The 15,183-nt window shown below is 58.0% G+C and overlaps 1 protein-coding gene across 24 annotated transcripts in view; it reads right to left on the bottom strand.

The window, feature by feature from the left end:
* LOC112676390 (uncharacterized) overlaps nucleotides 1-12,728 on the bottom strand; it is a 535,411-nt gene extending 522,683 nt beyond the window's left edge. For 6 of the 24 annotated variants that reach the window (XM_049102206.1, XM_049102202.1, XM_049102203.1 and 3 more), the window contains exons 1-6: nucleotides 12,577-12,703; nucleotides 12,134-12,281; nucleotides 9,015-10,829; nucleotides 8,253-8,463; nucleotides 5,142-5,497; nucleotides 2,498-2,636 (exon numbers count right to left, since the gene is read on the bottom strand). In XM_049102206.1, the coding sequence (XP_048958163.1) occupies nucleotides 9,667-10,829; nucleotides 12,134-12,281; nucleotides 12,577-12,630 (1,365 nt within the window). In that variant the 5' untranslated portion in view covers nucleotides 12,631-12,703 and the 3' untranslated portion in view covers nucleotides 2,498-2,636; nucleotides 5,142-5,497; nucleotides 8,253-8,463; nucleotides 9,015-9,666. Of the gene's footprint in view, nucleotides 1-948; nucleotides 1,922-2,497; nucleotides 2,637-5,141; nucleotides 5,498-8,252; nucleotides 8,464-9,014; nucleotides 10,833-11,768; nucleotides 11,936-12,133; nucleotides 12,282-12,576 lie in introns of those variants that run through there. The other 18 variants (XM_049102211.1, XM_049102207.1, XM_049102208.1 and 15 more) reach the window with 15 other exon arrangements.
* Between the last annotated feature and the right edge of the window lie 2,455 nt (nucleotides 12,729-15,183).

Below are 15,183 nucleotides of genomic sequence, written 5' to 3'. Positions count from 1 at the left end.
TTCTGCCTCCATCACCATGTTCGATAAGTAATGGGAGCCAGTCGACTTTATGATAAACTAGGCTGGGTCACATGCTTGCCCAACTGCAGGCTAATGTCAGTGCACCTTTGAGGCATGTCTATGGTGGGCTGACCCGGGCTGGGAGGGCCCGTAGGTCAGGGGTGTCGTTTCCAACTCACGGCAGGTTTATTGGGATGGGACTGCATCATGAGTCAAGGGGGGCTGCATGTCAGAAAGTTCTGGGGCACCTCTCCTGTCAAGAGGCAGGGCTGGCAGACTGGCGATCAGTAGACAACGGGTGTGGAGAGGCCGGCGGCCCCTCTGGCACCATGGCTCCGGGACAGCTCCCAGCCCAGGCCAAACCATCGCCCTGCAAGCTGCAAACACCCGTGCTGCCCACACAGGGGCTTGCCATCCTCCAGGACACAATACCCTCAGCTCACAGACGTGTGGGGACTTTGCCGCGGCCCGACGAGTGGTCAAGGAAGGAGCAGAGGCAGGGCAGGATGGACGCAGGGCGGTCCACCAGCTGTGGCATCAGGCCGCCCAGCCCCCTCCTGCGGGTCCCTGCAGCTTCCCCCAAACCAGGAGGAGCAAGCAGGGGGACCGCTGAAGGCTGCTGGCTTCTCCCGGAAGAGGCCAGTTCCCCTTGTTGAGGCAAAAATAATTGAGAATAACAGCCTAAAAAACAGAGGGGGTCCCCAGTCCCCTGCTCAGCCCTGCCCCCCTGATCCTGGCACAATGTCACATGCAGACGGCAACCTGGAAACCTTTGAGAACAAATGCAGACGCAGGGAAACCACATGACAAATGGAGAGACCGTCAGAGCACAGCCAAAGGACACCACCGCCCGAAGCTCACAGCGCCGGGTTCCGCCTCGGGAAATCCTCCTCCTTAACCTGCTCCCTGTCTTTATTCCCCAGATTTAGACTTTCATTATTTCAGAGTGAAACGTTATCCAAATCAGGCCCCTTTTTAATGAAAGAGAAAATAAAGTGGCATCAATTTCCATGTTAAGGATGTGAATTTAGGGTGAAGGAAACAGCCAGCTGGCTCCCCACGGGGTCAACGTCCCCCAGCTGCACGAGGCGCCCTCTGGTCCGTTCCACAATCCAGCAGGAGTGCAGGTGTCACCAGAGCCATGGCGTCCGTGTCCCGAGGGCAAGGGGCAGTGTTGCCAACATCTGCTGGCTCAGTGGTCCTGCATGGGGGTTGGTCTGTCGGGGTCACTCCCACCTGAGCTGGGCTGCCGGTGACGCGAGCCCGAGTCAGCGCAGAGGTCGAGGACCAGGGCTGCTGCATGGTGTCCTCTCCTAAGAGTGACCCAGGGGTCCTGGCTGCCAGGGTGGTGTCAGAGGTGGCAGACTCCCGAGGCCTTGCTGCCACACCTACTGCAGCTGTAGGACGAGGACATGGCCCCACCGGGAGCCCCTGGGCTGGGTTGCATTGTCACCTGGCTGCACCAAGCTGCAACATGGCTGGGAGGCCTGTCCTTACCCTGGAGGCCATGTGCCCCACTGAAGCCCAGGGGCGGCGGGGGAGGCAGATACTGGGGACTTCGCACCATAGCCATGTCGGAAAACAGCGCCATCAGAGTTCATGGCACAGAAACCAAGCTCAGACCAAATCCTGGTCCGTCCGGCTGCTCATCGACTATGGGTGGAAGGCTCATAAACAGACATAAACAGACATCAATTCCTCACGGTTCGGGAGGACAGACAGTCCAAGGTCAGGGGCCAACAGGGTCACAGTGGAGAAGGTCCCCTGTTGGGCTCCTGGCCGGGACCTCTCGCAATGACTGACAGAAGCAGTCGAGCACCAAGCAACCTCCAGGCCTCAAACATTCAGGCCACCTCAGGCCAGACTCTGGAGGAGGAGAGCTCCGCGTGCAAGTGGGGCTGCACATGGAGCACGAAAGTACCTGCAAACCAAGAAAGAGAACCCATAGGAGCATAAGGCGTGTTCAGATCGTGGCAGGTTGGGTCCAGCCTCCAAGTCCAAGATGCCACTTGGGCAACAATCCATTCTGCATCCTTTCTCAGCCTTAGCTCCATCACCGAGAGAGCCCCTTACTCCCCAGGACAAGTTCTAGGTAAGTTAGCTAATTGCTATTTACTGAGTAGGAAACGTGAAATTCTGACCACAGAATATTTTGTCTTCCTGACTTTAACACAGCTCTCGGTGCTGCGGGCCAGGCTCTATGGGGGCTGAATGCCAAGCCCAGGTGAGTCCAGGTGGCCACAGGGTTACTTGTGTCTGGCTCTGCACCCTGCCTGCCCAATGTCCCTCCATTTTGCACCAGCTCCCTGTGTCCAAGCCAGTCCAACCTGGGGGCTCAAGAAGGCCCTCGATCTAGGCCACACCAAGCACAATCACGGTGTTGATCTGGGGTTGGACGGGACGGTTGCTGGGGCCCCTCGGAGATGCCATGGAGCTCTCAGGGAGGGTATGGGAAGAAACAGCTCCTTCTGTGGAGCTGTAACCTGATGGGACGTACCTCTGGGGGGCTGGCAGCCAACTGCATCCCCATTTCAAAGTTTGCTGGAGAATGAAATTAACCTAGGAAAAGAGCAGCAGATCCTGACGTCATCAGAATGCTGGGAAGCAGCCGTGGGGAAGCCGTGGACTTCAGTGACCTGTGCAAATAAAGTGAGGTTTTATTGCCTTTCTTTAAAGCTAATCTGAGTTATATTTCCATCTCTTGTGGATTATAGAAGAACCATGACCTCAGGACTCCAGATCTGTAGGATGAGAGTGGAAACCTTGCTGGCGCTGGGAGCACAGGCCAGCGGCCTGAGCCCCACTGCAGTGTGAGGTGTACTGACAGACGGACCCCCTGGCAGAGCCTGCCCCCTCCTGCCTCAGGGGAGAAGGCAGCAGCCCCACATCATCAGCATCCAGGAGGTGCAGAGGGATGACCTGGAGCCGTCGGAACTGCAGCAAACCTGCCAACAACCGCAGCCCCGAACTGCAGCACCAGACCTCAGTGGCTCATCCCGCAGGACTGTCCTCACTGCTGTTACAGGCTATGCAATGAATGGACCCAGGCAGTGTGGCCAGCAGCCGAAGAGAGGGCAAGCAGGACGGTGCCACAAGCCCTGTGCTGCGCTCCTGGACTCCACTTCCAGCTGGCCCTCTCACCTCCGGGAGCTGGCGGGCCGCCGTCCTACTCTCAGTTCCCATGTCTGCCTGCCTCCCATCCAGGAGAGCACATGACAACATGAGAGGTGCCACCCCCACTTCTGGGCTGCGAGGAGAGCTAGATAAGCCTCTGCCCACAAGCGCCTCACCCTGGGCCCTGTCCACCTGCTCCCACTCACATGGATTCCACCATCCAGGATGCCGGACACATGCATGATTGGCATCCTCAAGGTTTGCATGAACACCTGCCACACCCACTGTCTCTCCCCTGGACTAGCCCATCAGCATCTCGTCCACAGACCGCAGAACTCAGGATAAGTGTCAAGGAGGAGGGGGTCACGTGGTGATAGGGAGTTCCTGGAGGAAGGGTGGCGGGTCCCCTTGACGTGAGCAAGAGCAGTGGAGAGGAGGTGATGCAGCTCTTCAAGAGGCATGGGGCGCATCGGGTTCTCTCCCACCCCCAGATTCCAGAATTAGGTCATGACTCCTCCAAACAAACATGCATGCATGCACACACGTACCTGTGCACACATGCACACACGTGTGCATACATGTATATATACCATGCACACGCATATACACACATGAAAGTGTGCACACACAAATGTGCAGGTACACACACACAGCACAGCAAATCAAATGATTTTTCAGGGGAAAAAAATCTTATTAAGACAATCTGCCACCTACATGAGAGAAGGGGATGGCAATTTTGAGATAGCAGCTTCGATTACAAACAAAATGAAAGTGCCACCCACAGCCCTCTGCCCCCGGTCAGTATGGGGCACCCAGCTCTGTGGGAAGCTGGTGTGGATGAGGCTCTCAGCTCTGCTGGGAAGACCACCTGGCCAGGACCTGGGCTTTGCTAGCCAGCTTTGTCAGCCTGAGGTCTGCGGTCATCTAGTGGGAGGTCGGGGTCATTGGGCCCAAAAGATAAGCTGGCACAAGTGCCAGGACCCCAGAATTTCCAACCCTGAGGCCACAGCCCCTGGCCTGGGTGCCGAATGCCAGTCCCTCTGCCTTCAGGGGGCTTTCAGTGGAAGCGTGGCTAAGGGAAGGCTGCCTATAGTGACTAGCACCAGGAGGGAGTAGCCCAGGGCAGTCATCACCCGCTGGGCCTCGGTTCCTCATCCAGACAAGGAAGAGTTTGGTTGGAAAAGTGCTGAGGAAAAAAAAAAAGTTGCTGAGGGCAACACCGGGTACACCCCAATGGGGTCTTGGTAGTGTCTGACCCACGACACAGGGGCAGTACCCTGATGGAGGGAGGGGAGAGTCTGTATGTCGTTTGATTACTTGACACAGATGCGGACAGTGTAGGCTCCTCTGAGGCCATCAACAGCCCTGCTGGCAGAGCCCGCTTCCACTCTGTGTCCAGATGAGGGCCCTGCCACATGGAATGCTGGGAATGCCCAAACAGAGGGACCGAGGGCTTGAAACCAGACTGTCTGACCCAGGTCTGGAAAAAGGGCAGGGAGATCAGAAGAGAGAGAGAAAGACAGGGAGAGACAGATGAAGAGACAGGAAGGAGAGAGAAACAGAGACAGAGAAAGAGCAACAGGGAGACAGAGCATGGCAGGCAGGGCTGACCCCAAGAGCACAGGTTTCCTCCTGAGGAGGCCCTCCTGGTCTTCCTCTTGCCCTCCGGTGCCCTTCACAGCTACGGACCGCCTGTCAGGCCTGAGGGGGAGGCCAGCCCCAGCCCAGCCCACCTGACCTCCAGGCACCTGCAGGGCTGCAGGTGGTCCAGGCTGCAGGGCACTGCTGCCATCTGGTGGGCGCACGTGGTCCTGTAGGACTAGGGGGCACCAGCCCCGCTCCTTGGATACCCTCCCTACCTGTGGATAGTTTCAGCCCTCACCTCCCACCCACAGCCCATGGTCAAAACATCAAGTGGTAGCAGTAACCACTGTTCCCCAGGCCAGGGGCCACTTCTCCACACAGGTCTATGCCCGGGGCCCAGCACACCCCCCACATCTAGGCCCAGGCTCGTGCTTGGCCCTCACCTTGACAGCTTTGAGCAGCATTGGTCAGGTGTTTCCGGACTGCCCTCAGCCGATCTGGGTTGCTCTGATGCTTTCTCATGAGTCTCTAGGGCTGTGGGATTGGGGATGATCGTACACAGGTGAAGCACCTTCCCATCAGGGCAACTTGAGGCACCTGCTCCCAAAGTGACCTTGACCCCAGGGCTAAGGTGCCTCCTCCGTCTTTCAGAAATAAGTCACTCAGTCAGCCCACCACACCCAAGGGGAGGGGGACTTCACAGGGGCTGCAGTGAGAATGTGGCTCTTCCCCAGCAGGAGCACCACCTGGAGAAGTCACCGCTTGGGCTGAATGTGGCTCCGCCACATCTGTTGAAGACCTGAATAGAAGCAGAAACAGAGCAGGTAGGAAGAGCAGGGTGCTGGTGCCTGGTGAGGACCTGAGGGGGAACCTGTCTGGGGCTAGGCGCTGGGAACCAAAGAGGAAGCCATGCAACCCCAACCTGGGGACACCACTCCTGCCAGCCCTGCCCCCACCTAGCTGAACCCATGGAACACCCCCCTCTCCTGGCAGGGGTGAGGGTCTCATCGCTGCATCTTCAGTCCAGGGCACACATCCCTGGGTATAAAGCACAGCCAAGCCCCCGTGGGTCTGGGTCAGGACTCAGTCTCCCAGGTGGGCAGGCTTCCATGATTTCTCCCCGGGGACAGGTAAATCCTGAAGCCTGTGATGGCTGCCTTCTAGCACCTGCAGCCCACCCTTCCCTTGCCCCATCCCCCAACAAATAGAGGTTTCTGTGAAAGCCACAAGCCACTGGGCCTGGTAGGGCTGTGTGCTCCACCCAGGCTCAGAGTCCTCCTAGACTGAAGATCCTCCCAGGCTGAGTGCTCCACCCATGCTGAGTGCTTCTCCCAGGCTGAGGGTCCACTGAGAATGAGGGACTCCCCAGCCTGTAAAAGCACTAGGAGCAAGGTCCCCTCTGCCCACTAGGTGTCATGCTTGGCCACACTGTGTGCTGGCACCCTGGGAGAGGGAACCTAGGATGGGAACCCTCAAGACTTGGCTATGGCTGGCCTGGGGCAGAGGATGGTGACAGCCTCTCCCTCCGTGGGCATGTGCCCTACACCACCACAAGCTCTTACTGCGGGGAGACCCTCTCCTTAACCAGGCCCATACTCCTGTGGGTTGCCCTCCCTGCCCCTAGTGAAGACAGTGGTACAGACTGGAGCCCAGGGAATCCCCTCCCTACACACCTCTGGCACGGGGAGTGTCTCCCCATTCATCTCCAGGACACGTCTGCCCAGGGCTTGGGGTGCTCAGGGACCCCAGATCAGTCCTAGGCTGCGTTCCTGACCAGCCTATTGGGCCCCCAGAAGTCCCCGCAGAGGCCTTGAGAGGGTGGACGGCAATGTCTGCCAGCCCATGTCTGATGTCCCCCCGGCAAAAATGCAGTGACCTGAGGAGGGACCAGATCCTCCAGACCCTGGTGTACTGGGGACATTGGGAGCTGGAGGCCCTGATTCCCCCTGTTAATGTGCTCAGAAACCTTGGTGCCTGCCCCGGGAGCCCTGCTCCAGGAAGCAGGCTGTGGGCCCCCTGAGCACTGAGGACACTTTAAGCCCCGCCACTCTGCGCCTGCCAGCCCAGTTGCTGAGGCTGGGGACTGGGTCCACACTCCGTCTGTCTGAGCACCTACAGACCTGTCCCAGGAGCCCCTGGAGGAAAAAGGACACAGGTGTGTCTCTAGGGCTGTAGGATTGGGGATGATCATACACAGGTGAAGCTGCTCTAGAGCAGCCCTGTGGGACAGAGGATGCTGGGGCAGGACATGAAAGCATCTGGGCGCTGCAGCTGACAGTGCCCCAGTAACCAGCCTGCAAAGCACCCGCAGGGCACCCAGACCATCACTGGAGCCAGAGCCGCCTTTGGGGGCTTCGAGTGCAGATGCTGCATCCCAACTCTGCGCCCACGGGCTATGTGACCACAGGGCTGGTCAGCAGCTCCGGCCAGCAGCCTCCTCTGGGGGCAGGGAGCAGCGGTACCTCCAGTCTGGTCCCCGCGGGGCACAGGAGTCCACACCCTCACAGCCTAGCAGCTACAGAGTGTCTGAGAGGGCAGGGAAGGGGAGAAGCTTCTGGAAGCGCCTGCTGTGCCCCATCATCACCCACGGAGCATCCCAAAGCCCATGAGGGGGTACATGTTCCATGTGGACCCAGTTCGGGCTGCAGTCAGTCCACTGCCTTTGTGACCAGTAAGAATCTGGAAAGGGTGGTCCTCTCCATGCGGGGGCCCAGGCATTGGCAGGGAAACCAGCTATGATTCATTATTTCCTCTGTGGGGCTGCTTTAAAGAAGTTTTTAACCACATCTATGTACTTCAAATGAAGGTGGAGGTGGCCTGAGCCCTGTGAGGAGGGCGAGTGGCACCCACACTGTGCTCACACCATGGCCTGGTCCTTGTGGCACACTGATGTGGGGTGCGCTTGAGATGCCCCCAACAGGTGTCAGACCAGCAACAATGTAGGGTGACCTAGGGCAGCTGGGATGACCTTCCATCACAAGGTGTTTCCTTTCCAGTGGCGCTCCCCATCGTTGGCCCGAGGCACAACCACCTGGGTGTTGGGCCTGGCCACACTTTCAGGTCATCTTAATCCACACCTGCTCCTGCCATCCTGTCCCTCCGCCTGAAGCCTACGGCAGAGAGACCATGTCTCACTTCCCAGCACCAAGAACAGTGCCCGGCACATAGTAGGTGCCCAATAAGTGCTTGGGGCAAAAACTCACTGGCTCCTGTTTCTGACCTTGAACCCGCAGAGCGTTGCTGCCTTGGGTGACCCCCGTGGCCTGCTCGCACCCCCTCCCAGCCCAGTGCCTGTGCTCAGAGAGCCCTCTCAGGGTGCAGGGTGGGCAGATGACCTCGAGGAGGGGCAGACCCCCAACGGCCAGGAGCTCACAGCCTGCCTGCAGAACCCTCGACCACTGGCTGAAACCATGTCAGATGACACAGGATGATCTAGTCCCACCACCAGAAGGCACATCAGAGCTGGGCAGCCGGCGAAGCTGGATGCCCACACGCTGAGGAGGTTTGCATGGTGGGCATCAAGACTAATGTACCGATGCTGTCACGTTACTTACCTGTGGGCATGGCCGCAGCTGCATCCAGGCCAGCGCTGGAGAAGGGACATGGGGAAGGGACATGGGAGGCAGGAAAGGGGCAGAGGGGCAGCCCCGGTGGCACAGCGGTTTGGCGCCACCTGCAGCCCGGGGTGTGATCCTGGAGTCCCGAGATCGAGTCCCACCTCAGGCTCCCAGGGTGGAGCCTGCTTCTCCCTCTGCCTCTCTCTCTCTCTCTATGAATAAATAAATAAAATCTTTTATTTTTTTAAAGGAAAGGGGCAGAGGCAGGCCTCCCACTGGCCTTCCCTCCCTCCCCACTCCCCCGATCCCCCTGTCCCTGTCCCTCCTCCCCAGAGGGCCGTAGTGGAGGGCTATGATGTGATCTGACTCAATATTTCTCAGGTAGACCTGACAGGATGCTGAGAGGTTAGAGGGGAACAGAGACAAGGATGACCCCGCCCACACCTTGAAGAGCCATTTCCTGAGATAAGGAAGAGGTCAGGGGGACAGGGGTTCTGAAGGATGTGCAGGAGCTCAATCTGGGGTGTGTTATGAGAGAGCACTGAACCATGTTTGCAAGGGGAATGGTGACTCCCACATAAAGTAATAACGCAGAACCTGCCCCACGATGCCCTCAGTGGGGGAGGGGCCAGCACAGGGGGTGGAAGAGCCTCACCTGCCCACCTCGAGCTCAGGACCTGACAGCTAAACTTGTTTAGAATAATGAGCCCTTGACCTGCATTCCTGAAACAATGAGAAAGGGACACGTTCCCTGGGCACCTGCCTGGTGGGTTCAGTCATGCAGCCTGGGACTCTTGATGTTGGGTCATGAGCTTGAGCCGCATGTTGGGTGTAGATATTCATTCAGCTTGTTGCAACACCCCTGGAAGAGAGAGTACAACCAGGTCCCCACAGGAAGCCTGCCCTCAGCCTAAGCCTGAACAGGTGTCCTAGAAGAGGTGGAAGGAGAGAAGGCAACAACCGGAGCAATCCTGGAATTCTGCCTGTAGGAGGCAAGACTGCAGCTGGCCTTCCCAGAGATAGGGTGGTGTGGGTGGGGATAAGAGAAGACCACTCCCAGCGAGGACACCCTGGGGTGACGGCCAAGTGGGAACCCTGAGATGGGAAGGCATGGGCCAGGCTGTGGGCATGGCTGAGAAAGGTGAGGGTCCGGGACAAAGGCTCAGGTACACCCTCCAGGGACAGCAAGTCAGGAGGACCTAGCCCAAGAGGTCAGGGCACAGAGACAGGAAGCAGTCCCCCTTTCTGCTCGCTGACTCCACAGACTGGAAGAGATGAACCTGTGACTCCTGAGCCAGGAGGGGTGAAGGGCTATGGAGGTTCCTGACCCTCCCTGCAGCACCCCTGCAGCCCCAGGGCCGCCCCTGCCCCCACTGCCCGCTGGCCCCATGGAGCACATTAGTACCAGGTGTCACCCCCATGTGCTCTCTGCCTGGGTTCCGGTCCCTTCCCAACCCTGCAGCTCCCATGCCAGCCCTACAGCCCTGGGAGGAGATCGGGTGTCCCTGGCCAGCCCAGGGATCGCATCCCTGACAGTCCTCCCCCAAGAGGCCCAGAGGACCTGCTGTTCCCTTTCAGCACTTGTCCACCTTGGATTCGCATGGGTCCACTTGAGGCCCCCAGCGCTGGCTGACCTTGATGAGAAGGAAACAAAATCTGGTTGACCTGGTCCTGGGTCCCTGTCAGTCATGAGCATGGAGCCCACGGGCAGCCGGCGCCCAGGCCACCCCCATCCTGAGATGGTGGGGAGGTGGGTAGATACAGAAAGAGTCAGAGAGGGAGGGGAGAGGCCCAGAGAGTGGGAGGGGCAGGAGCCATCCTCTGCTGCCTCCCAGCCCCTCCTGCATGCCCTCCCATGAAGACCAAAGAGGAAAGCTAGTCCCCAGGGAGCCCTACTGGGCACCACAGCACGTGGGAGCGCTTCACAGAGTGGCCATAGCAGCCTGTGGGTGGGCTCCCCGTGGCCAAGACACAGGGTGCCGCCCTGCCTCACGCCCCCAGCAGCCCCAGCTGTTCGAAGCACCGAGAGTTCAGGGATCACTTTGGGGCACAGTTGTCCCCGCCTTACAGAGGAGCCACAGAGGCAGGACAGCAGCCCTGGGCTCACACGGTCAAGTGCCTCCACCAGGGACACACACTCTTGCCCCCAGGAGCCGTATTGAGGTACCCTCCGGCCACTGGCTGGCCACAGAGTCACAAGGAAGCCAAGGCTCCTGAAACCTTGGGTCCACGTCCCCCACAGCACGGGAGAGGCCCAGCACAGCCCCTGGCATGTGCCGCCCACCAAGGCTTGGCTGACGGCACCCCTCACTGTCCCCACCCTGGAAGGGGATGAGGCAATGCTGATCATGAGGCTGAACCCTATAGAAAGTCTGTGAACTGCAGAGCAAACCAGAGGCCTGGGGAAATGCTCCTGGGGTGCCCTGGGCCTTGACCCCAGCCTCACTGCCCCACTTCCTGGCTCCTTCACTTGCACAGAAGCATTGCCGAGTGCATGTCGGTAGCACAGCCTTCTGCCAGTCCCAGCCGAAGATCGCTGCACATCGGAACTGGAAAGACAGTGTCCTGGAGAACCTGCTGGCAACACAGAATTTCTGATGAGATGTCTGTGTGTCTCGTTACCGCACACTTCGTGCCACCCACGTTTTACACCAGCAGCAGGAGTGATGGAACACGTGGAACGGGCATGGCTCTCACGCAGTCGTCAGCCACCTGGTGTCTAGATGGAGGGGGCCGATGGCCAGGGGCTCCGCTCCTGTGAGGGGAGGGCAAACTGTCCTCCACACCAAAGGCATAGGAAACCTCTGTCCTTCATCTGTTGGAGGAGGCAGGGACTACTATGGGTCATTTCGTTGCCATGGCAACAGCCATGGTCTGAAGTCATGGCCATCATGGCCATCGTGTCGGGAAGTGATAGGGACAGCAAATCAATGGGTCTCGACAGGGCTGCACTAAGCGGCCGCCAGGAAGGCTCCGGACGGGGGGTTAATGCAGCCCTGCTGGCAGCTCACTCCAGGTGGAATGCTAATGAGGCAGCAGGACATGCGGGCCTTCGCCTATCCACCCTACCGTCCATCTGTCCAGTAACAAGCCTCCTGTAGGGGACGCGGCTGCTGGCCTGGCCCCCCCCAGGATGCTGCCCAGTCACAACAGTGTGCATCTCGGGTGGGGCTGTCCTCGCCAAGACCCCAATCTCCCAGAACCTCACAAGCCATGAGAAATCATAAATAAAAACCACACGCCTTATGAAATCACTGACAACCCCTGAGCCCATGAAGGTCCCCTGTCCTGTTTTGAGGTCACATTATTACCATCCTGTACTTTCGAGTAAGGACAGTGACAGCAAGCGTGTGCCCCTTGCGCCATGCCCTGTGCCGGCACTAAGTGCAGTAGGTGGATACTCCCACGGGGGCGGGCGGGGGGAGGCAGTGCAGTCACTCTCTATCGCTCGGAAGAGGGAACAGGCCACCTGGCTTTTGACTGACTGTGTGGACACCTGGCCCGCGGTCATACCTGCCTCGGCCCCATGCTCCCCCGTGGTATCCAGCCTCGGGTGGCGCTGAAAAGAGAAGCCTCCGCTCAGCTTTCGTGGCAACACCCAGGAGCCTGGAGAGAGCAGGCCTGCCGGCTGCACGTCACAGTCCGCTTGCCCCCCGACACCCTGGAGGATTCTCTGCTCTCTGCTTGCAGAACAACAAATTAGGGCCATAAGGAAGAAGAGGGAGGGGCTGCCCCACAAGTTGTGCTGTCTCTAGCGCAGGAGCCACCAGCTTTCTGCAGGGCCCTGGGGTTGGCAGCCCTCCGGCGGGGGCAGAGGGGCTGTACCCTGGGGTCCCAGGCAGACCACTGCCCTCAGGCCCCTGCCAGAGTAGACTCACCAGGACAAGCATGTGTGCTCCGGCCTGGCTCCTCTCCAGCCATGACGGCTCCGTGACAAATGTCCCCAGCAAATCTGGGGAGAGCCAGGCCCCACCATGGGCAGCTTCCACATCCCTTCACAAATGCTTGGGCAGTTTCTGGAAGTTCCTAGTGAGACCACAGGATGCTCCTGTGAATGGTCCTCTGGGAGCCTAATAACTTTTCGTCAAATATCAGATACTATTTTCTCTTTGTATCTTGTCTTGATAGTTATTCAACGTCTTTCTTCCTCCCTAACTCCCTACTAAAGACACATTTTTGAATTGGATTACTTGAGCCCTTCTCTCCCTGGCAAGATTGAGTGATCCCTCCCTGTGGTCCCTCCCCATGACCCCTCCACATGGTCTCTCCCCTCAGTCCCTCCCTGTGGTCTCTCCATATGGTCCCTCCCCGTGGCCTCTACCCGTGGCCCCTCCACGTGGTTCCCCCGCATGGCCCCTCCAAGTAACCTCTCCATAGTCTGGGCGGCTGAATGTCTCCCATGCCAAGTCAAGGCCCCAAGAGGGTGCACATGGATGGCCCCAGACCTTCTGAACTGGTCAAGGAGGGGCTGCTGACATAACAGTGTGTGTCACAAAGGCTGACATGTGAGGACCCAGGACTCCAGATGTACCTCGACCACCCCTACCGCCCCTCCCATGTGTTTTCCAAATGTGCCCGGGATGTGGCTGTAACACGACCAGGGTCCCAGAGTGGCTGGGTTCTCTCTGGGCTTCAGTCTACCCAGACACTGGCACTCACCCCGGGTTCCTCTTCTGTAAACAGACATGAGGGGGCACCTGGGTGGCTCAGTTGATCAAGTGTCTGCTTTGGGCTCAGGTCATGGTCCAGAGTCCTGGAATCGAGCCCCGCATTAGGCTCCTTGCTGAGCAGGGAGCCTGCTTTTCCCTCTGCCTCTGTCCCTACTCCCACCTCTGCTCTCTCTCTGTCAAGTAAATAAATAAAATCTGTAAAAATTTAAATTAAAGGGTAGCCCAGGTGGCTCACCAGTTTGACACTGCCTTTGGCCCAGGAAATGATCCTGGAGACCCGGGATCGAGTCCCACATCAGGCTTCCTGCATGGAGCCTGCTTCTCCCTCTGCCTCTCTCTCTCTCTCTCTCTCTCTGTGTGTGTGTGTGTGTCTCATGAATAAATAAATAAAATCTTTAAAAAATATTTTTTAATAAAAATTTTAATTAAATAAAAAATAAACAGACATGAGGGAGGGAATCTGATGGGCCCGGGGGTTGAGCGCAACCACATCTCCTAAGCAATCCTACGTCATCCTCATCATCCCTGGTTAGACCATCTCCAGAGCTCGGGTCGGGCAGTTGGGGTGTGGCAGATGGGCAGCCGTGCGTTCCCTGAGCCGCTCCATCCGGGGCCAACTCAGAAAGGTGAGCATGCAGAGCTGCCCAGGCCCCATGAGCAGTCCTGGCGTCTACACATGCAATGCCAGTAGGAATGACCCAGGCACCCAGCCCCACTGGCTACCGTGCATTGGTGTGCACATACGCACACCTCCCCATATGGGCGCCCAGAGGAACAGGTGTCAAAGTGCTTGAGTCTGAACACCAATAAAAAATTTAAAAAAAAAAAAAAGTGCTTGAGTCACGCAGACATTGAAGCAGAAGAGGGGAATCCATGCCCCACAGGGGACCCTGGCACCAGTCCCACCTGCTTGCTGCCTAGGGCCCCTCCTGTCAGACCCACCCAGAGTCACAGGCCCAACTTTGATTGGTGTGGCATGGACCATGGGCTCACGGTGAGCCAACCATGGTGCCAGAGGGGTGAGGGCTGCCACTGGCCCCCAGGCAAGGCAGGGGGTGTTTCCACTCAGTGCACGACTGGCCCAGAGGCAGAGGCGGTTCTAAATGGGGTACCTGGAGCTGTTAGCAGAAGACGGGACAGATGGCTGGGTACATACCATGGCCGCCCACTGTCCGTGGAGCGAGGCAGGATGGCACAGTGCCCCCAGGATTAACCAGAGTCCAAATTGCCTCTGGGTGAGCACTGCCTGGCTCTGATGCTCGCTGTGTGACTGTGGTCAGTTACTTACCATCTCTGTACCTGCTTCCCATGCATAAAATGGGGGTTTACTACCCATACATAGGTACATCTCAGGGACATGTGGCACTAAATGAGCATGTGTGTCACCCTCAGAATGTGATCTCTATGTCATCACCACTGCAGCAGAAGGGCAGACCAAGGACAAAAACCCACATGGAAAACCCATAGGGCTCAGGGACTCCCCAGAGAAGACCCTAGAGGGACACACACACCCCTGGCTGGGGCCCAGGGGAAAGGGCAGACAGGCACCATTAGGGGTCATGGTCAAAGCACGTTATCCATGGCCACATGGGAGAGGTGGCAGCGGCCTGGGGCTGGCAGCACCCTGGAGCAACTTGCTGGTCCCAGCTCTGGTCCCGCCTAATTAGATTTTGCTGTAAGGAGATCAAGGCTGTTACTTTGTATGTGCACATCTTCCTCTGCAGGATTGCAACCCGACTGGAGAGGGAGAGACGACAGGGACAGAGGGAACCACCCAGCACTGACACAGGCTCCAAGTGATTCTGTAACCTGAGAAAACTGAGTGCGGAGGGAATTGGATTTATGCTGTTAAATGTAACTGCCTCCTGGTATCTATACCCAAAGCCATTAAAATGGTAATTCTTAGAGATGTGTGGAAACTATGTGTGAACAGACCAATGAGCCTTCCCGGGGGGAGGCTTCTTTTGTGGAAGGAGCTTACCAGACGTACCATTATTATTAACAACGTTATCAACACCTCGCATCGTGGCTGTAATCTAACCAGAACCTCTGAAAGTACAAGCAAACCCAAGCTCCTGGCAACTTCTCTGAGTGTGGGGTCCCTCAGGTTCCTGAAGGTGACAGCAGAGGCTCTCGGGCTGTTGGGCCTGGGAGGGTGGGGAGGGCAGGATTCACGGCTGTGCGTTCACCTGCCAGGATGCAGGACACTCCCTCATGCCAGAGCCCAGGGGACGCCGGCCACCCGAACCCACGTTGGC

Source organism: Canis lupus, chromosome 26 (assembly GCF_003254725.2).
Source record: "Canis lupus dingo isolate Sandy chromosome 26, ASM325472v2, whole genome shotgun sequence".
Lineage (NCBI taxonomy): Eukaryota > Metazoa > Chordata > Mammalia > Carnivora > Canidae > Canis > Canis lupus.
The sequence above is the reverse complement of the archived record's forward strand: the minus strand, read 5'-3'. Positions and strand labels throughout refer to the sequence as shown.